We start from the raw sequence: 26,221 nt of genomic DNA on the forward strand, positions 1-26,221 counted from the left end.
TCAAGATACCTGTTATTATTGTCAAGAAAAAGGACATTGGTCTCCAGATTGCCCAAAAAAGAAACAAGAGGAGTCAGAAGAAAAGAGGAATTCTTCAGAAGAAGAGAGGGATTCTTCGGAGGAAGAGATGGATTCTTCTGAGGAAGAAAGAAGACAGGTGAAGAAAAAGAAACAGGAGAAAAAAAGAAGAAGGGAAGAAAGCGAGGAGGAAGAAGAGGAAAAGAGTGTGACGGTGAAGAAATTCAAAAAACAGAGAGACTAAACAAGGAGAAAAGAAGAAATCAATGAACTTTTAATTAAAGTGTTGAGTTGTGAATTGTGAATTGGATTGTAAAAAAATGGAGAAAAGAATAAATGAATGATATAAGGTAAGAGTCTTTGAGTTTTGATTTTAAAATAAGAAGCTACACTCACGCACTCATACACAGACACGTACTATAAGGGTAAAATGGGTGGTTTTTTTTGAGTTATTGGCAAATTGAAATTGTATTTCTTTTCGAGAAATGTGGGTGGCCCTGAAAAGGGCCTTTTTTCTTCATGGTGTAGGGGTGAGTTTAAGCAATCAACTTTAACTGCCTTATGCCTTTGCCACGGCCAAGGCCTACTTCTGGACTGCGTAATGTTGATGATGATTGGGTTGAAATCACTAAGGGTGGTACGGTAGGCTTAGTCACAGGGTTGACGTGTTTAGCTCGGGAAGGTCGTATTCTCTTCGGTCGTGATAAAGAAGTCTGATACATTTGTTTCAGACTTCTTAACTCTGCTAAAATGTCCAACAGTACCGTGACCGTTTGATTTTCACCCTCTTGTTTCTTTGCTGCTACTTCTTCTTGCTGTTGCTGTTGTTGTTTTTTTCTTACCTCTTCTTCTTGTTGCTGTTGCTGTAGGAGAAAAGCCTGTTCCGCTTCCTTTTGTCGTTGTATAAATTTCTCCAATTCTTCTTTCTGTCTCTGTCTAAAATTTTCCACTTGCGGTAATGAAGAAGGTAACGAAGGTTCTGGAACAAATTCTTGCGAGGAGAGAAAATCCACAAAATCCCAATTCACCTCTTCTGAAAGTAAGTCCGAGTTCCCTTGGGCAGTCTCCCCTGCTGGTGCACCCCGATGGATCATTTTCTGAGTTTCCGTCATGTTGAATCACTGTCGCATAGATTGACTGCACACAAGCGCTAGCGAATCTATATAGACTACGTGACGTCACAGACTGCTCTCTTCGGATTGGATGCGGGCTGACTGAATTCTGTAACGCGTGTTAGGATTGGTGAATGAACTCAATCCGTTTCAATCCTTCCTTTCCCTATAAATAAGCGCCGTTCACTGCATTGATTCACCTATTCTCGGAGCCTCAACATGTGGACCGACGTTGAATCTTCAACCCTTGTGTCAACGATGATGTTCAGGACGGACATGCTCATGTATGTCCGATCCAAGTGGACCGTTGTCCACAGGACCAACAGCAGCCTGTGGATAAGAAGAGTCTATATAGAGAGACAAGGTTGCCTCAAGCGGACTCTGATGTATGGCCCTGCTGTAAGACGAAGTTTGAGGAAAAGAAGATGTCGCAAATGCCCTTTATGTTAAGGGCATATTAACATAAACCAAAGGCCCTTTTCAGGGCCAGCCATATTTCTCGAAAAGAGATAGTCTTTGAATTGCCTACCCCTTTTTTAAAAAAATTTTTAAAAAATAATCCCATGTTAAATTCCCCTTGTCCGTAGAGTGACCCACGATTTATCGCCATGTTAAATTCCCCTTGTCCGTAAAGTGGCCCACGATTTATTCCCATGTTAATTCCCCTTGTCCGTAGATTTGCCCACGATTTTTCTCCATGTTAAATTTCCATTGTCTGTAGATTTGCCCAAGGGGTTTTGTAATGCTAATTCCCATTGTCCGTAGGGTGCCCCCCTTCACTACTAACGTGATGACGTCTGCAGTCACCTACAAAGTGCAAATGTGTCAACAATATCTTGTTGAATCAAAGAAATATTATTCCAGTTTTGAATTTAGTATAAATTCTAGTGAATATCTTTATCCAAGAATTATATCAGAGTACTTTTGTATATCCATGGAAAATAATCACTCGAATTCAATAATTTGAAGAAAATAAAATTCAGCCCAAACTGGACACAACACAATACAACTTAACGTGTCAAGTGTTTTACGCCCAACTGAAAACCTTTCTCAAAATGCCAGATATGCGACTAATTAGGAAGCAACACAGATTCTCAGATAAGGGTCAAACGTTCATTCAGAAACAAACAAATACACATCCAAACAAACAGAAACGAAGACAGAAATGTTCTAAAGAAAGACTCACAGATATAATAGAAACTCGAAAATGAAAAGTCTGTTGTATGTGTTCAAAACATTTTTTCAAGTATATAAATGGGCTCTCTGACCTGTGCTTTGGTCTAAGCACTACCTATTTAGTAAATAAACATTTGGACACGAAACAAACCTATTTACGAGTTATTTAGTTATTGGTTCTATTAAACTACTTTTTTAAATTAAAGTTCAGCGACCAGACAGAGAGAGCCTACTCCAAATCAAAATCCACCATATCACCCGCAAAGTAATACCACATTCCAGAGTCGGAAAAGTGCTCATCTTTCCTGTTTGTTTGGATGCGCATTTGTTTGTTTCTGTATATCTATGTTTGTCCCTATCAAACCTTTGTCCCAAAAATACATTTTACCCTATAAAAAGTTTTGACCCTATAAATCCCATGACGCTACCGAATGTTCAATTCCCATTGACCTCCAGTTGACATTCCCATGTTAAATTCCCATTGTCGCCAAAGTGCAAACCCCCTATTTTAACATTAAAGTCCCATGGTCGCTAAACTGTCCCCATTAACTACTGACATTGCTGGGACTGCAATAAAAGGCAGACAGTCTTATTCAAACCTTTTTGTGACATGATCATTGTCCATTAAAGCCATTTTGAATTAATACTGGAACTTATACGCGACTTGATTCAGTATTTAACAGTACACTGATCTAGGTAGGACACACGGTACTAATTGTATGGAGAAAAGGGAACCAGCCTGGAAATGTGTGAATATAAGATATATATGAATAACGTATATGGATTTGGCTGGCCAGGATTGGTTGATAATGAAAGAGTTATTTTGTAGGAAAAAGAATAGTTTGAGAGCTTATCTTAGTAGTAACTTTAAAAAATAGAGACATTGTTTTCTTGATGTAATTTCAGTCTTTTAATAGTTTCGAGTTTGGAACACTCATTACTGAAATTAGCACCTGATTCTTTGGTGAGGAATTGAAAGCACATGTTTTAAACACATGTAGGTCCAGAACCTACCACGGTTCATTTACTTTTCTCTGCACACAAGTTGTCATCCAGGTTTCATCTGTACTGATAAATATAATTTTGATCATGAGCACTCAGAAATTTAAAGTTATTGAAATTTTAATATCATGGTGTTTACATTGGTTTGGTATGTGAACTGAATTAGAATCTTCTACTTCTTTACCGTAAGTGTGAATCAAGTGCGCCCTGACAACACGATTATATAGCGACGGTCGTAGAAGTGTGGTTTACTGTTTCACTTCCCGGTGGGCGAATTACCCTAACTTAAGTTTGTGGGACACTTTGGTGATTAAATGGAGACTCCAAGAAAACATACGCAGATGAACAAAAACGGTGCAGATGAGGTATTAATATTTTTGAGCTGAAATATTGAGCCGGGCTCCTAGACCAACAAGTAAAAAGTAGGTCTCTGTTTTTTTTCTGACATTAGTAATAAATGTCAGAAGAAAAAATGCGGAGACCTACTTGTTGGTCTATCGGGCCCCTTGCAATAGTAGATTACCCGGGTTTGACGCACTTAAACCCTTTAGCATTTACTTTCATCTTTTCAGAAATATGCTTCTTTCATAGTAATATGTTTCATTACCTTGGAAACATTAGGTACTTTGGCAAAGTACGGATCATACATAACAATGATATATTCCCTCAGACTCTTCTAAACGAGCTTTCATTCAGACGACCCCTTGCTGTAAAGATCATGTTTTACGTCACCCAGTATGATGTACCTCACATGAGTCTATTTATTTTCCTGTAGCACTATTGCAAACTTGCTTCGTTGAAAATAATATATTGTATATCAACATATACAGAAGAAATAAAACTCAAGTTTATATGAAAATGACGTTAAAATAATTGTGTTAGCATTCCTAAAGATATTATTATATTTATAATAATCTTTATTTTGGAACAGATTTTATTGTTTAAGATAAAATAATTCAATTGGGGAACTTATAAATATGTACTTATGATTTAAAACAATAAATTTATTGTATGGCTGTTTTTTTGTTTTTTTTTCTTCTATTTTTACTTAACTGGCATTGTTAATGTACAGAAACTCAGTCTTTGAATATACTATTTGTGGGGGGGGGGTTGGTGTTTTTTTTGTATTTTTTAAATTTTAAAACTGGTTTGCATCCTTTATAACTTATGTCTCTAAAAGTGCAAATAATCAGAGACATAAGACAAAATAGAACAGGACATTTTATTTTCATTCATTGTAATTCATAACATTATCAAACCAATGTATCAATAACAAATTGGTTCAAATAAGTTAAATATCGATATTCTCGAAAAGGCTGATTGAACATTTCCTATTAAAGTAAAATTTCTTATTTATCCGATAGAAAAAAGAAAAGAATTATTTACAAATAAGAAATAATATATAGGATGTTGATTTAGTTATGAAATACATCGTACAATTATGTTTCATGTAAATTTCCACAAGTTATAGTGACAAGAGAAGCATCTGAGAATAACACTAATGACAGATCCATGTACACCTTTATAACTTTGTACACTGTTCTCAACAGTGGTAATGATACAGTTATTAGTTGTAACTAACATGGCAAACAAAATATTGAGTATCAGACTGGATGTTTATTATGGCGGGAAGTTGATTAGCCCCGTCAGAACAGCTGATAAGGTATTCTTATCAGTGAATTTGTGAAATGCAGTTTTTTATGGCATGTAACTTTTCTTTCATTTCACAATTATTACTATGATTTTTCACAAATGTTTCTGTTTGGCGACTTATGTTGATCACTGTAAACAAATTTTGTGTTTGTTAAATCAATGAGAGCTGTGTTCTCTTGAGAACTGTGCGTTTATAATACAGCCTCAAAACTGGGTAGCGTCAAATTAGGGTGTGGGACGATACATTGTTCACCTTTCTATTCATGCACTCAGTACTAATATAAATATAAGTGAAAGTTAGATTGTGAAATGTATATCAAAGTAGCAGGTAGATATCAGTATTGATCTTAACTGAATTATTAATTAATGCTTTCTAAACTTTAACGCTAGTATATTTTTAAGAATGCCAATTCATTCCTGATTGTTGACTGAGCCTTAAGCTCATGGCAAAACTTAACATGTTAAATGATATTTCTCAGCTTTGAAAATGTACTGTTGCTATTTTTGTGTCAATATTCACCATAATCTTTGTTCCCAGCCCCTCGTATTTTGCATATATTATAGTCCTTGTAAAACGTTCTTGAGACACTACCTCACATACTGTACAAAATATTAAAGTACAAATCTATTGAATAATTATAAAAACAAAAATAAAAGAATAGCATCGACATAATTAGAATATTAACTTTCCTAACATGGCGTATGTTTACCTTGAAACTTGTTTAGGAAAATGACCAACTGTAGGCAAATCAAATGACTGGAGGCGTTTTTTGTGGTCATTTTCAAAATGAAAATTAAATTTTGGCTTGAGTAAATTTTCATTTATTTATGATTACAGAGCGTCATGTAACATTTTAAGATATAACAATTTGTATGCAAATGCAGAGCTAGCACAGAAAGGCAAAGCCCAGCTGTAAAGAGTGCTAAAAAAAGGTGAAAAACAGTAGAAGAGAAGATTTTGTATTTTGTACTTTTTTTAAACTTCACTACAAAAGGACAAATTTAAAATATTTATAAAGTATTTTGAAACACCCGCACTAAATATAATGTGCAGGAGAATATATGGTTTTGTCTGTGACATAATACCAAACATTCATGGAACATAATTTGATTTGTGATTATGCAGACATTTTGAGAAAGGTGATTTTGTCACTATGTAAGTACTGTACTGTAACTGCATGTCTACAACAGATGGGTAGAATATAGCCTATTGCATGTAGGTTCATGAAACCCGATGTGTGTATTCACCTTTATCACTTATGATAGGATCCATACAATTCAATTTTGACCTGCTTTTCTATGCAGCGGTTTTGGATTATGTACTAATGAAGGAGGCGAGACATACAGTGGTATTCTAAACAAAACTTCTCGTGTTGCGAAGCACTGACATTCCAATTTATATAGTAATTTGGGAATGACGAAAGAGGCAAATCTTCAATTTAAATTTATTTTTTGGAACAGAAAACATTAATCGAATTAAACTTGAAATATGATGGACACTTATACAGTGTCATCTTCTGCTGACATTTGATTCATCTATCATATTCCAGATTACATATTTCACAAATTGAAGTAGATGTAACATTGGAGACGATAGACAACGTGTCATTGAGGCACAACCCCATTAGGAATCATGCAGTAAAGACTATGTAAGCTTCTGCATTTAAAAACATTTCCAGGCCGTAAAATTACTTTATGAAATATTCCATTTCTTTCTGGCTCATTATGTATGTATGTATATGTGTGTGGAGGGGGCGGGAGGAGGGCTACCAGCTATCAGAATCTGTCATATATTGCATTTGTCGTTAGAACTTAATTTGAATTAGATTAAGATGTAAACATGTTTGATAAAACTTCAAATATAAAATCCCGTTTTACTTTTCTAAAGTACCAGTATCATTCTTGTGTACGAATATATTATGTTTGCTTGATTCATGGCAGCTTTAGCATCTAAGTATTCCGTGTCACAGGTGCGCAAGGCAGAAGATGAACAACCACCTGAATTATTCCAGAAATCTGAATTGACAGATATCACCCTCGTAGTACAAGGAAAGGAGCTGCACTTTGCTAAACATCCACTAATGGCTGGGTCTGTTGTATTTACCAATATGATTAAGGGCAGCGAAGACAAATCACGACTGGTATTGGCTGATGTGCCTTACAAAGACATGATTATGTACCTTGAATGCCTACATCCAAAGACGTTACAGCTCACTACAGGTAATTAAATTTCGTATAGCATAGAGATGCCTGACAATTTAGAAATTCTGCTATATCATCCAGCGTGGGAAAGGGTGAGAGTGTTTGGGTGGATGGGTGTTATTTTTAGACCGCAAAGAAATTAAAGGAGAGTAGAAATGATCTTGGGTTCCTTTACTAATATGTCATAACATTTGTGAGCAGTAGGATGCATATGATTTACGATTGCACTAGAAAGAATATCACAAAGGTGAGTCTCCAACTTTTATCAGAGAATATAGCAAGTAATGTAAAATAATGGGTGGCAGGCAAGAGATGATAGACAGATTCATGAAGCTATTGAATTCTGGGCTAGGGCAATCATTTGATGCAAGCTTTGTACTGTTCTGAATCCATTTTCTTAAAATAAGTAACAGAAAAGAGTGAAGACAACAAGCCTTGTAAAATTTAACGAATAATGTATTTCCCTTGAATAAAAGGTAAAAAATATGAAATAAGAACTTATGTTATTGCTAATTAAATCCAAATTGTAATAATCTAAGAATTGAAAAACACAAGTCCTATCAAGTAAAAAGTTCTAAATGAATCACAGTTCAAATCCCGCTGAAATCCAAGATGGAAGGCGATGACATAAGCAATAGTCAGCGTTGTACTGATGTGTCAACAGTCTCTTAATTGATCACAGAAAATAGTATTCCAGTTTTGAATTCTGTATATATTTCGGTAAAAGTCCTTGTCCAAAGATTTAATTTAGAGCACTAGTAATTCGAGGGAAAAGAATCACTTGAAATTCAATAATTTGAAGAAAACAAAAATTCAGCCCCAATCTTGACACAATGTAAAACAATTTGACTTTTCAAGTGTTAAGGCATGGCTGATAGAATTCTTATCATAACGTCAGTTATAGGACTAACTAAAATGCCAAACAGATGCCCGGGGGGAGGTCAGGAGTTCATCTTTCTGAAAAAATTAAAAGTGTGTTTACAAACTAACACGTGCCTCAAGTCTCGTAGTCAGGTATGACCTTGACTCAGGTAAATGATTCATACTCCGAGAAAGAATTTAAAAAATTCAAACATGTTGTTTACCAAAACTGTCACAGATTTTAAGGTCAGCAACTACATACAGTGCCTCTATTATTAGATATTTACGTCAATGAAATAAATATAACAAAATCAATCAAGTCACACATAACTGAACCTAATTCTCAAAATGTTCAGTAAACAATATTACATTACAATAACATGCAATGGAATAAAAAGTATTTTGGAACTGACAGACAAACAATTAATTTAAACATACACAACAGTTAAGATGATATCGAATGACTTTGATTCATTATTCGATAATCATGCGATTGTTACAATGTCATTATCCTTTGTATTTATCAGACGAAATAAAGAAAAAAAAACGGATCACATATTTTGCATATAGTCCACATTATGTTATATGTATTCATTGCTTCTAAGATTTCATGCACACACATATATACACAAATACAAATTCAGTATTGCATATTGAGCATTGATTTCTCTCAACGTTTGTCTTATGTTTCCCAAATCTTGATCAATATTGAAAAATATGCCTACGACCTGTTTTAAGTGGACGATCATAACATCTCGGCTGGTACTAGCTGTGGCCACGAAAACTGTAAGATGGAAAAAAGTATCCATTTTAAAACAATTTACTTTGCTATGAAAACATTTACGGTTTGTGGTAGTCAGACGAGTTGCAAAACAGTGTTTCAGTCAACTGCAGGTGTATTGTATTTTTGCAGTTAAAGTCACACCTATGGCATGTACCCCTGTGTATAATTCAAGCAAGAAGGACCTACCTTTCATTGAAAGACTTTAGCATTTATAATAATTAAGAGCTTAAAGTTTTAATTTCTTAATTGTATTTACTTTTAAACATAATTTTAGGAGCTACTTATATTTTAAATGGAGTAATTGTTTTAGTTTTTGCCAAGTTAGAACTAATAACATCGCTCACTTTAACAGTGTACCCACGATATTGTTGAATATCTGAAATTGTCCTGCACTATGTCCCATCATCTTTTCCCCCTAATATAAATAATAGCATATATGTACAAGCTGATTTAATCTTTTGCCATGTTTACAACCACTGTAGCTCTAAATGCCCTTTGTTGAAATATAGAATGACCATTTTACCATCCAGAATTCAGTCCTTCTGCCTTTCAGAACATTCTAACTATGTTATAAACCTGGCAATTGCAACAAAACAGACTTATTCGAACATTTTCAGCAAGGATACAATATAACCCTGGTATTATTCCTTAATTTGGCAGGTGATAACATAATCAGTAAAGGTTCCAACAATGACCACTGCAAATTGTGTTCAAATCAGATATGAAAAAGATAGAGCTATTTAATGCAATGGCTCCAAAAGATGGAATCATTCAAAGTGTGTGGAGTGGGTATCAACAAAAATAAGCAAAGAAACTATCATTAGATGCTCGGTTTTGTCTAAGTTGTGCAGCAGAGTGAGACCCTTATAATGGCCATTTTCTGAATTCCCACAAGACTATGCAGTGCGACTCCTGCCACCTTTGGATCCACAATAACTAATCAAATGTATGTAGGTTAAAATATAATTAAATTCAAGCTACATCTAGTACTTATGTATGTCTTAAATGTGACATTCTAAATTTCCCTGACTCGTTTCTTGAAAAAGACTCACAAATTGAAACTAACAATACAATAGGAAAGGAAGTTGTTCAGACCCAAATTCAACAACAATAAACTGAACAAAAGGATCAGACGTTTGTATCAATGAACATAAAAAGCATTAAAAGTAAGAAGTTCAAGATATTTTCATTTATAAATGCTGAGAAACAAGAGTAGTTTTATAAAATGGAGGTTTTTCATGCAGAGAAAAGTGGTTCTGGCACAGGTTAATGAGAGCTATGGGGGTTTCTCGACCAAACGTAGGAAAATCAATCGTAAAGCATGTTCTATTCTAGATAAACCCTGCATGTTCTGGACCAAACGTAAGAATCTCATGGGGATTCTAACACCGCCCAGCTTCACGATGGCGATCCAGTGAATCCAGATCCATCGTTATAACTTTGTCGGTTGATCACGCAGCTGAACCGACCAAAGAGAGCGACCCTTGAACGATCGAACAATTGAAGAGTAAGCTGTTCGCGTCGGTGAGGTTCACTGGTAATTCCCTCTTGTACACACCAATATCCCATAATACCGTGCCAGTGCTGAAATCCAGGATGGATCCGATTGAGTTGGAGATGTCAAATTCTGCAGATAACCACCCGAGAACGTGATTCTGGTGCTCAGTGTGGAATAACTGGGATCGATTTTTATGTTCGCGGAGTTGTATCCGTTAGCCGTGATCAGTCTGGAAATTACCGTGGTGATGTTGGTAATATTGAAACCTCCTGGAGAGATCGTGATCGTTTGTTGCTGAGCACTTGCACATTAAGAGAACTGATTGTTGCTCGCGGTGAAGTTAATAAAAAAATTGTTACCTATTTCGTCGGTAATCAGTGCGATCTCGTGCGATGTATTCTGGTCTAATTCCCGGGATGGACTGTACCTGACGGTGAAACTTACCAAACACGAATCAAATAACAGCGTGGTATCATCCAGAGGCATCTTCTTATTTTAGTGTGCTGACACAAGAACAATTTTTATCACCATTTGACGGTGCCAATAATCGGTTTAGAAATGCAAAACATTTTCAATGTTATACAACCAGTTCATGGTACAAAATTTGGTACAATGATTTAAAATATAGACCATCTCGTAATCTGTTAACAGTACCTGCTTGCTTAGAAGCTATCAATAATTTTAATCACTTAACAATCTCGGATGGATTGCTATAGTAACGAATCGAAACCCCACTACCTATAAGTCATCTTTTCCACCTTTTGTAAACCACGATTGTAATCTACCTAGTCTGCCCACCTGCTTACATGTCTGAAATTGATCAAATCTGTGCTCTTTGCTTTTCTCCTAGATATCCTGCAGTTCGCAGTTTCATTTGTTTTAACTTGTCGAGCCTGTCGTTCATTTGCTGCTAGCGCGCGATGTTGATAAGCAACTGCAACAACGACTGCTGAAACCAAATGTTGAACAAGAACTTCAAACACACACGGCTATCAAACATAGTGTCGACTTAATGTTCATGTCACGCGAGCAGAGCAGGAAAAATCCGCCAACATCTGGCTGAGATCAAATTTGGTCATCGTTTCTCACAGTCACGATTTCAGCGCGATCGTCGACATCGTCTGATAATGTATCTAACGTCGCATATAAGATTACCAGGCGAAAGGATCGGCGTGAATCTATGCCGGAGTGCACTCGGGCACGTTTCAAACGCTGAAAGATCAGCAGTTGCGTGGAAGAAATGCATCAAACTCCCCCAACGATTTTCGAAAATTAAAGCATGTGCGAACGTTATAAAACAACGGTGGCCACTCTGATGTTCCGGCGGTGCTCTCCACGTTACACCAGGCAGAGAATCACGTGGATCATGTCTCCAACTACAAGCCATATTTCTCAGCATTAAAACAGTCCATATATGGTTTCTATCGGAAGACAAAGATGTCCCAAAATTGGAAGCACAAAATCTTCAGTCGATCAGCGTCTTTTACCTGGAAGAAAACAAGACTCGGTAAATAGATTACTCGGTCTACCTGCTAGTGATTTCAAAATCAACTTATCGCTCACCATCAATTTAATTTTCGTTCAGTCGCATTTCATCTGATCAAGTATTTTAGTCGTCTGTGCCACTCGCAATGCACCAAAACCGACAACATGACGCATTTCTGCTACAAATGTTTGCAGTGTTTCGGACGACAGGAAAAGCTGGATGAGACAAATGTTTGCAGTGTTTCTGCCGACGGGAAAAGCTGGATGAGCACGTGGCTTTGTTTTATTTTCAAGATGTACACGCTGTTCATATGCCCGAGGCGGGAAAACGTAGCGTACAGTTTGAAAATTCCATCAGAACTTGCTTAGACTCTTCATATCGTGTTTGCCTCTGAAGCGATACGGAAAAAATGGAAGGACCTTATCCTGATGCTGATCGATCTTTCACAAAGTTGATCAGCAGCACGTACCATGCGCGATCTGTTACAAAACCTGCTGTGGTGTCAATGAAAGTTCGGCATCTGCGTATCGCCAGCGTCATGGTCCTGATTGCGTCCTTCTTTGAACATCTCGTGTCTCCGTACGTGCTCATCACCGACATCAGAAAAAATCAATCTACGCTGATTCCGCTCACGCCAGAACAACAGTACAGTGGCAGCACAAGTCGGCAGATCGTTGTCATATCTTCGACGATTATTTCAAACCGCACGATATGAATGTCGGAGACCACTGTCACATTACCGAACGTTATCGTGGTGCAGCCCATGCCCAATGCAACCTCAATTTCAAGGATCCCACCTTCATTTCAGTGATCGGGTATAATCTACAAGGGAACGATTGACACTTTATCGTGGCGGCGCTGAACCATCAGCGAATCATAGAACACTTACAATCTGTAGTAACCAAAATCAAAAGCATCTCAATAATTTTGAAAAGCACATGTTATCGGTTGGATCCTTTAGGTTCGTAGACAGCTTCCAGTTTATATCGGCGACACTGGACCAACTAGCCAAAAATTGTCCTGACTTCGTTCACCATGACGATGTCGAACCAGAAAAAAAATAAGTTCGCTCAAGCAAAACGGAATTTATCCTTACGAGTACACATTGATGGCTGCTCACGATCTGATGAAACTTCTTCTCCTTCCAAATACACATTTTATTCCCACTTAAATGTATCGAATATTACCGACGACGAATACGATAGAGCTCTCGTGATGTGGCAAAAAATTGGCTGTCGGACACTCGGGGATTACCAAGATGTATATTTAAAAACAGATGTGCTGTTAATTGCCGACGTGTTTCAAATATTTTTGTAAACCTGTCAAAAACATTGTCAGCTAGACCCAATCTGGTACTTCTTCGCGCCCGGACTCAAGTTGAACGCTTTGTTGAAGACGATTGGGTACAGCTCAGACTCTTTACCGACGCGAACATGTTTTTATTTTCCGAACAGATGGTACGAGGCGGAATTACCGTCATGAGTAAAGCAAACCACGCCGTGACCAATAACAAATACCTGTCTAACTACGACCCTACTAAGCCACTCATGTACATCATTTATCTGACACAAACATTCTGTATAATTAGGCTTTGTCTCAGCCACTTCCCGTGAGCGGTTTTATCTATTCTGAATATCTGCACGAGCTCCACAACAATTATTCCTTCTGCGCTGAAAAGCTTATGGTCGACAGTGAGAAACTGTCTAAGGAACAGTTAGTGCAAGAAAATGAGTTTGGTCTGAGAGACGCCAAAGTACAAACATACCTTGTACCGTATCTTATGAACAAGACCAAGTACATTTTATATCATCGACTGCTCGATCAGGCTCTGAAATACGGGCTGTTGCTGGACAAAGTTCATCGCGCTTTAAAGTTTAATCAGGCCACGCAGTTACATAGTTTAAACCTATCAAATACTTGAGGTCCGAATAATGTATTTATACATCCCGAAATAGCTATGTAACTGTATTCTGGATTGGTATCAGTACATACACCTCTTTTGACAATCCTTGGACATTTGCAACATCTCAAAGGATTATGCCCACTCTTCAGAAAATATGATCACGGAATGGCCTGTTATTACCACCGAAATTCACTCAATCATTGTTCTTTTTAAGGTGCTTGGGAATGTTTTTGTCTGCTCTGTCATCTTGTAGCACTTATATAACATTTCTATTATATCTGAGAAAATGAATGCATTCCAGGCATGACAGCTGTGAATCACAACTATGCTGTTTTATTGATGAGTGGAATTAACATTAGATAAAGCTGACCAAGTCGACATTTTGTACTAGACTGAAAATGCCTTTGGCACTGTCCCCCATGATTTATTAAAGAGCACACAATTTCAGTTTGCCAAAACTCTATGCTCCATAGAATCTTTGTTTTGAGAACAATGTGTTGCGATAAATGGTTCCATAACAAGTTGGTCCAAAGCAGATTCCAGAGTACCACGAGTCACAGTACATGAACCAGTGCTATTCTCATTGCACACCAGTGACTTCATGATTAAAAAGGAATCAAACATATCAAGATCTTAAGCAAACTGAACGACAAAATGGAATGCATTTTGTGTTCAGCTTACATCGTCTTGCTGTTTCCATACATCCGGGGGTAGATATACCTGGGGAAAGTATATTTTATCCCTTTGATCGGTATTTCATTTTCGGACAGCTTAAAATGATTTAGTAGGGATTTGAGTAGGTTCAATAATAACTTTTCATCTCTGTTTTCTCACTAAATACCTTACAACTCTGTTTACAAACAATTACTAAAGGCTATACAAGCAGATATGTGTTCCGAAGGAAGTCACCCCATCATAACACATGCATTACTTGCTTGGACCCCTAATAAGTACGAGCGACTAAAGGCACAATGCCAAATATAATGTTGCCCTCGTGTGTTTTATATGAAGGTCTCATTCTGAATTACAGAAATATTTTCTGTGACAAATTTGACAAGTATCCATCACTGCATCTTATATGGGCCATTTTCAAAAAAACGCGAAATTTCAGACTAGGCCGTGGACAAAAATAAATTATTTGATAAAGACTTTTTATTTTTTTCAATCAAACAAACCAACATCAAATACCACTAATAAAAAATATGCAACCTTAACTCAAACAGTAAATATATTTTTTTTCAAAATATTCAAATACAGGTTACAAAAAATGTCAATTGCATAACGATAACAAAAATCTTTATATTTTTTTTCTGAGTTAATATAGTAATCAAAACCATAAACCAAATAATGTGTTATACGATTACAAACATATCCCACCTATTTTATCCTCCATTTTTTCAACTAACTTATTATATTGTTGAAACATGTAGTTATTGTTAAAAAATGTTTAAAAAACAATCGAAAAAAATTATTTTACATGAACAACAAATAAACAATCCCCATTTGAAGAGATTGATGTTATACACATGATGAAAACAACATTAAATAATTAGATAACAAGCATTGAATGGTGTTAGAATTTGCAAAAAATGTTATATTAAGCATGTTATGCAATTGACATTACCGTTATACAATTGACACTCTCGTTATGCAGTTGACAATATCCTGTCAAGAATTAATATAAACTTTAAATTAAAAAGTCAAAACAGAAGAAACATATTTACTAAAAAAACATATTGGTATGGTCAATTAATATAAAGGCAAAAGTCTCTAAGTATCTTACTTGATGACCATTGAAACAAAATTTAAAATATGCAAATTTTAACTATCATAACTAACTTTTATCAAACTACACTAACATTTTACCCTAATTTTATCACGTCAAAAATCTTAACTACACAGAAATACAAATTCAAACAGTGTTTCTTTTCATCTTTACATCTTGATACACAGTTAAAATGTAAGTGCAGGTTTAGGGTCTTTTAGCATCTTCCCACTCAGACTGTTTTACCGCAAAGTGGTTTGTACCCTCAATAGGTTCTGGTTCAGAAATCATGCATCTAATCTCATCAAGTTCATACCAGTTCTTGTCGTGAATTTTCTTTGGCCAGAAAAAGCAGTTTTCGTTTTTGGATCCAATTCTGACCATACATTCGATAAACACCATTTGAGATTCAAAATCAATGTCATTAACCAATCCAGGATAATACTGGTCATTGTATGTTATTAAAACATACTTTCCTAGGTAACCATCTATACTCACTTCAGTAGATTTGGTTTGTTCGCAAAATTTATGATATAGTTCTTTGATTTCTGCATTAGTGTTTCTTTCTGTTTTTTTCTCAATCTCATTGACACTGGTGTTGCAGGTTTCTGGTAAAATGGGGACAAAATGGTTCGGTATCCAGTTTTGATTTTGCATGTCTGATCTAGTAGTTGTCCAAAAAATTTGTCCAACACATGACCTTTTCTCATTAATTCTTGGTTCAACTGTTCTATTCAAATGTCGTCTAACTACTGGATTTCCAAGTTCAGGGTAAATAGATCGAAGTGACATTCCTAGAACCGATGAAAGGGCATGGATTTGCCAGATTCCCATGTAAACTTTTTCTTTAGTTATCTTCAGAACTTCTCTTTCATAAATATCTCTGATTTTATCTGATGTTAGTTTCCCATCATGCATGTATTCTTCGGAATACATTGCATATGCTTTTATCAGTGATCCAACCTTTTCAGTGTTTGCTACCTCGCCTTTGATAAGATTAGTTTCATTTAGATAGTATTCCTCATTTAATGTCAGTTCTGCTACTATTCGTGTTCTCATCTCAAATACATGTAAGTCGTTCCCATATGCAAAAACACTTCCACACGCAGGAAGACAATCTCCGTCTGCTTTGACCTTCACTGCCGTGTCACCATTAACAGAAATGTTGTTTGGTAGAATTGATTGTGAAATAGGCTCAGCTTGAAAGTTATGATAAGACCTTGGTGTTCCATGTGTATACCCAATCTGATTTTTTATTATGGCACATTGCTTTTTCAGATTAATGAATGTGTCTCTAGCCTGTAATGACTTTAGAATTCTTCTAAATGTTCCTTCTTTTCTTCTGACTTCCTGTAGATCCTCATTCGTTCGACCGTTCAAGGTAGTCTGTTTCTTTTTCTCATCTGTAATCGGTATATCCTTGAAGCTGTTATCTTGTTTCTGATTTGTTTCACTTTTGCCTTTGCTGAACACCCTTTTTGATTCTTCTGCTTTTGTACCTGGTAACAATGAGAACGTTTGAAGTTGATGGTCCTTGCAACATTGTTTATAACATACACAACTAACATCTCTATATTTGATAACATCTGGTTTATCAATAAAAATCTGATGGAGTTTTGTTGTCCCTGGAACTGTTAACAGTGGGTTCTTGTATTTTGCCTCCATACTGTGAATATCAACATCTCTGACAAGATACACCTGTATCAAAGTGTTTGTAGTCTTCATTTCTTTTAAGAAGCTGTCAGCATTAAGAATATCTGCTCCATGTTTTACTTTCTGATCTGCAGATCTCTTAAGAGCTGCCCCTATTCCGTCTGGTATCCCTTTGCCATGCCCTGCAGCATGAAAATTCCATTGAGCTTGTGTAAAGCCGTAACTAAAAATTTCATTACTAAGAATGTGAAAGTTCAACTTCTGCTTATATTGTGTCGTTGGACCATCACTGTAAAAGTGTACAGTGTCTACCTCTGGATATTTCTCTCTAATTTCACTCAACACTGGATTCAAGTGAGCCCAAATAGAATATGGATCATGTTGGAGGCTATCTGAAATTCCACAAAAAGATTGAAGCTTGTTCATTGTTCCAGTGATATAATAACCTGTGTGTAGTGTTATTTGATTCTGTGAAGCTCCAAAGTGAACACTTTGAATCTCTTTTTCCATCTTTCCTACATAATTCTCTGCAAAATCCACGTGGAGAAGACATTCATTTGGGCCTAGTGATTCCTTAAGTTTTCTGTAGTGATTCATTTGGTTTTTAACAATGAAAAGGTGCTTTCTTCCTTTTATCCATAGGTCATCGTGAAATCTGTCCATAAGATGTCCAAGTGATCCATTTTCCTGGGTTTTTTTCGTGACAGTTACTTCTTTTATTTCTCCGTTTTTAAATGTTCTCTTTTCCTTCTCTGTTTTCCACTGATTCCAACTGATCTCAGTGTTGAAATCTTCGATGTTTGTTTCTACTTGTTTTTCCTTGCAACTACTACAATTCCCAAACATGCAGTCTTTGTTATTAGGATTGCAAACCACTTGTGTTACTAGGACTTCAATATTAAATGTTTTTATTGCCTTGTGTTTGTACAGGGCAGTGGCCATAAAAGTAAGATTTTCGCAAGTCTTACACAGACATGTCTCCCTCTCTTTTTCTGTCTTTTGTTTCACCCAAAATGGTTTGAGACGCCAAAATGTGGTAAAACTTATGGCTTCCTTAGCTTCCCTTCGATACTTTTCATAAAGATTCTCAATCGTATCTAGCAATAAACGTTTCTGCCTTTTATCCTTGAGTTTAGTTACAGTTTGACGAACTCCTGTTGTAATTCGGGAATTGTCATCTCTTTCAAAAAACTGCTGAACATCAACACGCAGACGCTTGATTTTAGTTCCTTTCTTCTTCTTCCTGTCATCTTTTGATGGATTCCTTATTCCAATTTCTGATCGAATATAGCTTAGGGCTTTATATTTTCGAATCACACTACCAATTACAGCATGACTAACCTTTTTCTTATTCTCTTTTAACTTGTATTTAAGTCTAAGTTGTTTGATTAAAGCATAGTGAAACTCTAGGGACCTTCTTACTTTATTGAGCGATGAGTTGTTGCCTGCCAGATGTCTCAGTAATTTCTTTGTTTTAGTTTTTGGTGAATCCTTACTTAGTGCATCTTTCATTCTTTGTATTCTCTTCCTGTACATAGCCAGCTTTTTGTTGGCACTATCAAGTTTCATTTGTAGGGAGTTCTTGTCTCTGTAGCACTTTGCATCCTTTCTTTTTCTTTCACGTTTACTTTGTTCCTTTTGTCTAGATGGTTGTGGTCTTGACGGTGCTGGAGGTTCTTGATCTTTACTTGCGGGTGTAGATGGCGAAGATGGCGGTGTAAGTTCTTTTTCCAAGTCTTTCTGTCTTGATCTCTGTTTCCTCTTCTGTTGTCTCCAATATTTTCTCTGACTTCTTTTATTTCTTTCGGATTTGGTGTCAATTAAGGTAATTTTGCCAGCTGCTTTCTGGTCATGATACCGTTGTCTCATTTTCTGTTTAAATTCTTCATATCTTTCTGGATCTTGTTTTAATCTTTCACGAAACCTCCTTTGTCTTTCTTTTGTTGTCAAAACCATGATATTTTAGGTTTATCTGTGGATAATAAAAAGAAGATATTTTTCAAATGGACATGTCGCCAAATATAGCCTTAAATTCACTTTTTTGTCATGTCTTGTTACAGGAATTAGTCAGATTTTTAACTAATGCACAGACTATTTTATCGTTGTTTTTTTCAATATAAAATCTACCACATTCTTAGATAAATGATGTGCCACTTTACTGCCATACTAAAATAAGCAATATATTTTTGTCCACTTCATCACGAGGACGTTTTGTATGATGCTGTGAGTCTACATGAACCTTGAAGGGCTTTGAATAAATGCAATAAAAACTGGTTTAATTCGCAAACACTTTAAAAATGTTTGTGAGGGTAGTGTATTATTTTGCTGAATGTTTTTATTTCATTGTTGCATGTTTTGTCAATTGCATAACGAATCATGTCCATCAGCTAACGGCATTTGTCAATTGCATAACGGACTATGTCCATTGCATAACGATATTCGGCGTTATATCATGGACTGTTATGCAATGGACATATTCACATGCTTTTCTATTTTTACTCGTCACTACTTAAAGGTCAATGATAATTTTCTGTTAATAACATCTGCACAGGAAATGCAATTATTAGAATAATTTCTTGTTTTCCAAAGATTGCAGCAAATGCTATTTGTATGAGTTACTTACTGGACATGTTTAAAATATATGCCACTAATCGGACTTACCTTATCAATGTTTTCTTTGTAAAATGTCTTTTGTTGTCTCAATCACCCCGCCATTTTAACTTTATGAAAGTAGAGTTAGTGACAAGTAGTACAAGGGGAAATAACACATAAAGGGGGGTAATGCAAAATAAAAAAAATGTGTATGCGTTATGCAATGGACATTTTTTCTGTGACAAAAGTGAAATTGAAAAAAAAAAAAAAATACTATAATATTTGAATGTTAGTGACAAAGAAGTAAAGAAATCATGTTAAAGTTTATAGTTGAGCTATAAAAAGTTAAAAATTGTATGTTTTAAGTAACATAGTTTTATCACAAATATTAAAATTTGTTTTTGTGACATGCAAAAATGTCAATTTTGAGGATATAAATCATGATCACGAGACAATAAGATATGTAGGTGTATAGTTTTTTTGTGTGCTCCTATTTAGAATATGTATTAACATACCTTGTAAACTATTTTTTTAATGCTCTAATTGTGTATCTTGAAAAAAAAATGAGTGTGACATAAATTTCGAGTTTTTTTGAAAATGTCCCATATATGGTGTAGAAATACATAAATGCTGATATTATTTAATATCATTCCCAATAAATATTATATATGTGCATTTTTCAGGGAAAACAATTTTAAACTTTTTTAAACGTTCATTTAAATTCTTACAATAAAACATAACTTTTCATTTTTAATTTGATTCTGATATTTTCAACGTCAATATACATAACATATTCGCATTTCATGTGTCTATAATTAATAATAAATGTTTTATACACAAATTGTGAACTTTAATCAATAAAGCACTGAATAAGTCCCAGGAACATCATTAATATTCACTAATTTTCTTAGTACTGAACTTTCCACTGTGTGACAATCAAAGTAAATCATACGTTAGTCTAAAATACCTTCAAACATGACGTCACGGTGAAATTCTTGTCATAGATTCGCCGGCATTTTTTGTGAGAGGATGGACTGTAAAGAAACCGAGCAGATTTCACTTCCGGATCATCACCAAGACCTCATTACTCACTGTACACTCTCGTAGCAAGACACTAAGAACACCACACCGTAAGGCCATATTCTACATTTTAAACAATTACCCTTTATATCCATATACAGCACTGAAGCCCAGATGACATTAATTTGAAGTTTCAAAAATTACACTTTAATGTTGGTTTGTCCCAAACAAATCATTTATCATCTCGATCTTTCAAATAATTGAGTGACTCTTTACTTACTAAGCTGAAGGAGGAGTATGATTACGAAAAATGTCATTAATAATAACTACAAGAATAATGGTTTCATATATTTATCTACCGATATATTAAGTATGCATTTACATGTTTACATCAACACACATCATTGATCAACTTTACATCTGACAAATAGAGTAGAACTTTAAAATTATTATGTACAACAGTATACTTCTAAACAGTAATTATTTAAGAGTTTGTTGGATAATTTTAATTCATTTAATTCTAAGGCAGGATAAACATAAGTTAGACAAAATTAATAAGAATAAGGTTATATACTAAATAAGTTAGCATTTTCTGGAGCTAATTTAATTTTACATGAATATGTTCTGACGCAGCTTTACAATCGAGTTTTATAATTTACTGAAATGAAACAAGTAGCTGATTACCATACAAACTTGAAATACAAATATAAATATTGTCTACTGAAATATAATTTATGCAACGTGGTATTTTCACATTTATACAAATCAGTTTTATTAAATATATCACTTAAACTGAAACATATTTCTTTGCCCAGTAATGTATGTTTGAAGGAGGTAAATAGGTCGTCATATCATGCAATTTGGTTGGCGGAGCGATCTATCATCTCGCGTAAGGTCAATTACTAGATATTCTCTACGAATTTGAGCTAGCGACGAGCACATGTTGTAAGTAGTCGCTATAAGGAGAAGCTCCGCAACGGAGACAAAAATAATGTTAGACAAATCTGTAACCGACGGCTGTTACTATATTTTAAATTTCATGAGTAGCATATTTCAAGCAAACAATGCATTGTAGAGTGATGTCGTGTCTCGTTAAAAGGTTGCGATAACTTTGACGAATGATTTTCAGTATTTAAATATTCAATGATTGATACTGAAAACAAAGTTTTAAGAAAATATTTTGTCCCTTTTCAGACAAAAATTTAGAACAGGTGGCAAGCATTGCATACAGATTCAAGCATGAAGGAGTTCTACACAGATGTGAGGAATATATTGCAGAAAAATTCAGTTTAGATTACATGTCTAAGGATGGAATGTACCCCCAATTTTTCTTCCATCTCAGAGTTGCCGATAACTTTGGAATGAAAAAGGCAGTCCAAGTCGGAGTGTTGTCAAATAGAATTGAGAAAGCCTATTTTAGCTCAAAAGATCTAGGCGAATACAAGTCGAGTAACACTTTTAAAGGATATGAAAATGACCAAAACTTCCAACTTTTATCATCAGACACAAAATTTGAAATACTACGAAGACGTTTGAAGGTGACCGAAGGAGTGATGAATCTCAAGGATCCATTTCTGACAGATCGCTATGGCTTATTTAGCTCACTTAAGTAATCTGGAAACGAACTTTGACGAATGATTAACAGCATTTAAATATTCATTGCTGAGTTTAGTAACGTTTGTAGTTTCATAATTCAGCAACTCATATGGTAAAATTGAGTCAATAATCAGTTTGTCTAAGCGAAAGAGCTGACAACTTTGTTTAACCCGTAGATGTTATTACACTCATATTAGCAGATGCAGATGGCGTCTTGACAGCGCTATTAACACTATTGATGCACAAAAGGGAAAAATGTAAAATGTAATTTTGATGGAGCAGATATCATGCTTGTGATAAATAGAGTAATTGTTTAGAAAACTGAGGAGAGAACTGAGCGAATGCTAGTTACTATACACTGTGTATAACACAATCTTAACAGGAACATTGGAAGCAAATAGAAGTTCAGTACATTTCAAAATTATAGAAAAATATTTATAACTGATATTATTACTACCCTATACAGTAGGAATGGAGAAAATAACACAGACCCTAGAAGAGATAGCATATTTCAGACTGGGAGACTATGCAGGTGGATGGCCATTATACACATAGCTCTCATTGCTCAAAATAGGACAGATGATCTACTGGGCGGAAAGAAATTCCAGGAATTAAAGACAAGACCATTGGATCCTTTAAACTGCTTGCAGCCATCTCTTATATTCTTCAGTGGTACAAGATTTTTCAATTAGCTACTCTAGTGAACATATTTGCTGCCAGATTGACATTATTTTCATTTACCACAAAGTAGACAGTAGAACTTGAAGTCTTTGGTGAAAATCCCAAGCCATAATGAACATCCATTGAAGTGGAGTCGTTATAAAATTCTTTTCAAGGAACCCATCGTGACAGTCAATTTGGATGCATAAATGGTACCACGTCATTGAGGACATACTGGGTATCGTACGTATATTGGTGAAACCCAGATGCTGATATACCAATCCATTCGGCAGGAGTAGAGATAACTGTGTTTTCGAGGTAGCCACCATGACGATGTTATTGAATGTTAGTCAGTTTCATTTAGGACCACCTATACACCATAAGAGTTCTTCTGATTAAATCCCCCTTGTCAAAATAATTTTCCATTTAAGAGGAGCGAAAACATGTGTTTCAAGACGGTCATGTATTGAATGTTACCATTTTCATTTAGAATCATGAAAAGATTTTATAAGTATTTTCCTGAAAATGACATGCTGGTATTGCCAGTAATTGCGAAGTAGTAATAACAAGATTTTCAAGCTTCCCACTATTGCAGCTATATTAGACATAAGGTATTTGTATTGTATATCCTTGGATGGGTATCATTTTACTGACAAAGGATTAGTTTACAACCACAAGATTCTTGACACAATTAAACAGCTCTAAGATAGTCTCGGTTAGTTTCTCTATCAAGTTTTCCTATGAAAGTACTTCTAGTATCCAAGTTGATACTTTCCTGATGAATTCCGTTTTAAATCTTTGATTTTAAAGGGTGGGATGGGGTTGCGGCAAAGACATTCCTTAAGCGAACAAGTTTAGCTATTACATTAAAAAACGCATGGAACAATTTACGGGGTAAATAGACATGAAAAGAATTCGCATACCCACAATTTATTGTAACCAAAATCTTGACAAAGTAACAATAGGAACAAACCCACACACCCGCCCACATTTTTCAGAAAGCCTGGAAGGGGTTGCTAACTGATTATATAGATCTTGCAAGCTATATGAGAAACATACTCTTTTTCCAACCCTTGGCAGTCTGCTTATCGCTTCAAATTATTGCTAGCTAGTTGTACAGAGTTGTTTTAGCCCCAACAGAAATTAAACTTAGACTTCAAATTTAATTTAAAGCTATACATATTAATTAATAAGCTTATTGAAATGAATATTGTAAAATGATTTTTGCTTACCATTTATTTATTTCCTAATTTTTTAACGAATTCAAATTTTCCCTTCGGGGTTAATCATTTTTATTTAATTACAAATTACTTCTTAGCTGGTCAGGTTCTAAGCAGAAAGAGAATAAATCCGTAAGAAATACCATGATATTTAAAGGTTGTAAATTGCAATAATAAGCAGAGTTCTAGATACAAATTTCATAAATTAGGCATTTTACTCCTTGGTTTGAAACTAATCGCATTTGTTTAAAACTGATGGAGTGGTACTTTGTGAATTCCACTAAACCCAGCCTTCTGTCACTACAGCGCTAAATAATTATTTTTAAAGGATGAATGACGTTTCTAAGACAATCATTTTAATTCACGTTATAGACAAGTACTGACATTTTGCTCAGTAATTCGATGAAAAATATCGTGGTATTTATTTGCATACCTTGACAGTAAAACAATATCATACAGCTAGAAATCAACCTACATTTTGAGGATTGTATCTGTTCTACCTGTATCGTTCGCTTTATGTACATTTTAAGGTGTTATGTACGTGTTTATCTGCTATTTTAATGTGATAGTTCTCCATATAATGTTTTACTTTTCTTTGGGAGGTTTTATTTTCTTGACAATTTAGCAATCAATATCTTTGCCATTTTTGCTGCCTAACATTTTCGTCGTGTATATGAATCTATGCATCAATATAGAATCCATCAAAATTGAAATAAAGTTTTAAAATACGAATACGTGTATAAAAGGTAAACATTTGGTATTAGTAACCTTAACACTTTTTATAAATAATGATTTCTTATAAAGAGGCATATTGGGTGTATAAAAGAGTTATATATAAAAAAAATAACGACAAACATTTAAACTGAGGGGACAGCTCAGTGTTTTTGCCACATTTGGCTAGGGATGAGCTATTTTATGACCTATACATATATATATACATGCTGCTGGCTCATATTTGACATATCTATCTATATATATATATATATATATATATAGAGAGAGAGAGAGAGAGAGAGAGAGAGATTTATATATATATATATATATATATATATATATATATATATATATATATATATATATATATATATATATGGCAAATATCAGCCAACAACATGAACAGCCTGTGAACAGCAATCAACAGCAGCCTCAGTGTACCGCTCCGGTGGCCTAGTGGTTAGAGCGTCAGCCACGGAAGCGAAAGTTCGTGGGTTCTATCCCTGGCCGAGTCATATAAAAGACTTACAAAAATGGTACTAACAGCTGACTCGCTTGGCGCTCAGCATTAAGAGGTTAGTGTTTGGACTGGCCAGCCTGGCGTCAGGATAATGTGACTGGGTGCGACATCATGATACATGTCTGCGGCATGATGCCCTGATGCTAGACATCACTATAAACTGTCATACTGCAGACATCGTTGTTTTTGTTGTTGTTGTTGTAGGGTTTAACTCCATTTTTCAGCACACGATAGGCTATACATGGCGGCCAGTATTAATGGGGGAGGAAGAACCCGGGAAATCCCCAGAAAGAACCACCGACCCTCGAGAAGCTACTGGCAAGCTTTCTCACATACCCACATGAGCCGAATCCGAGACTCGAACCCACAAAGACAGAGGTAAGATGGCAGTGATCCGTAACGGAGAGCGCTTTAGACCACTCGGCCTCTCGGGGCCCCTGCAGAGATCGTAGCAATATGACTGAAAAATTGTTAAAGCTACGTTAAAAGTTAAAAATCACACACACACACACAGCCTCAGTGAAGTACCTTTTTGACTCCTTTAGCATCATTTAGCTTTTTTCACATTCCGTCAAAGAGATGCCTTTCAGCAAATAGGTAACTTGAGAATAAATGCATAGAGAAAACATGAATTCAACTCATTTTAGCTGAAAATAGTTCTGGAAAAATTAAACACTAAATGGTTCAATTTTATATAATTACAATATATATATATATATATATATATATATATATATATATATATATATATATATATATATATATATATATAAGTAAAATTATCCA

General features: G+C 35.3%; 2 protein-coding genes across 2 annotated transcripts; one reads left to right on the top strand and one right to left on the bottom strand.

Annotated features, from left to right (window-relative positions):
* Positions 1 to 3,551: 3,551 nt before the first annotated feature.
* Positions 3,552 to 24,878, top strand: LOC149769935 (uncharacterized). The gene is made up of 3 exons (XM_089949642.1): positions 3,552 to 3,673; positions 6,932 to 7,181; positions 21,920 to 24,878. Exons 1-3 carry the CDS (start codon positions 3,623 to 3,625, stop codon positions 22,336 to 22,338), a joined length of 720 nt encoding a protein of 239 aa, XP_089805768.1. The 5' UTR covers positions 3,552 to 3,622; the 3' UTR covers positions 22,339 to 24,878.
* On the bottom strand, positions 15,300 to 19,069 carry LOC149769936 (uncharacterized). The gene has a single exon (XM_089949643.1). It carries the CDS (start codon positions 19,067 to 19,069, stop codon positions 15,668 to 15,670), a length of 3,402 nt encoding a protein of 1,133 aa, XP_089805769.1. The 3' UTR covers positions 15,300 to 15,667.
* Positions 24,879 to 26,221: the final 1,343 nt, after the last annotated feature.

Source organism: Sinohyriopsis cumingii, unplaced genomic scaffold (genome assembly GCF_028554795.1).
Source record: "Sinohyriopsis cumingii isolate HCF-2022 unplaced genomic scaffold, ASM2855479v2 utg002988l, whole genome shotgun sequence".
NCBI classification, from domain to species: Eukaryota; Metazoa; Mollusca; class Bivalvia; order Unionida; family Unionidae; genus Sinohyriopsis; species Sinohyriopsis cumingii.

Bases quoted from the DNA above. Each gene is read 5' to 3' on its own strand.
- LOC149769936 (XM_089949643.1), bottom strand. From the start codon at position 19,069: ATGGTTTTGACAACAAAAGAAAGACAAAGGAGGTTTCGTGAAAGATTA.
- LOC149769935 (XM_089949642.1), top strand. From the start codon at position 3,623: ATGGAGACTCCAAGAAAACATACGCAGATGAACAAAAACGGTGCAGAT. The intron at 3,674-6,931 runs GTATTAATATTT...TCCGTGTCACAG, and splicing joins ACAAAAACGGTGCAGATGAG to GTGCGCAAGGCAGAAGATGA. The intron at 7,182-21,919 runs GTAATTAAATTT...GTCCCTTTTCAG, and splicing joins GACGTTACAGCTCACTACAG to ACAAAAATTTAGAACAGGTG.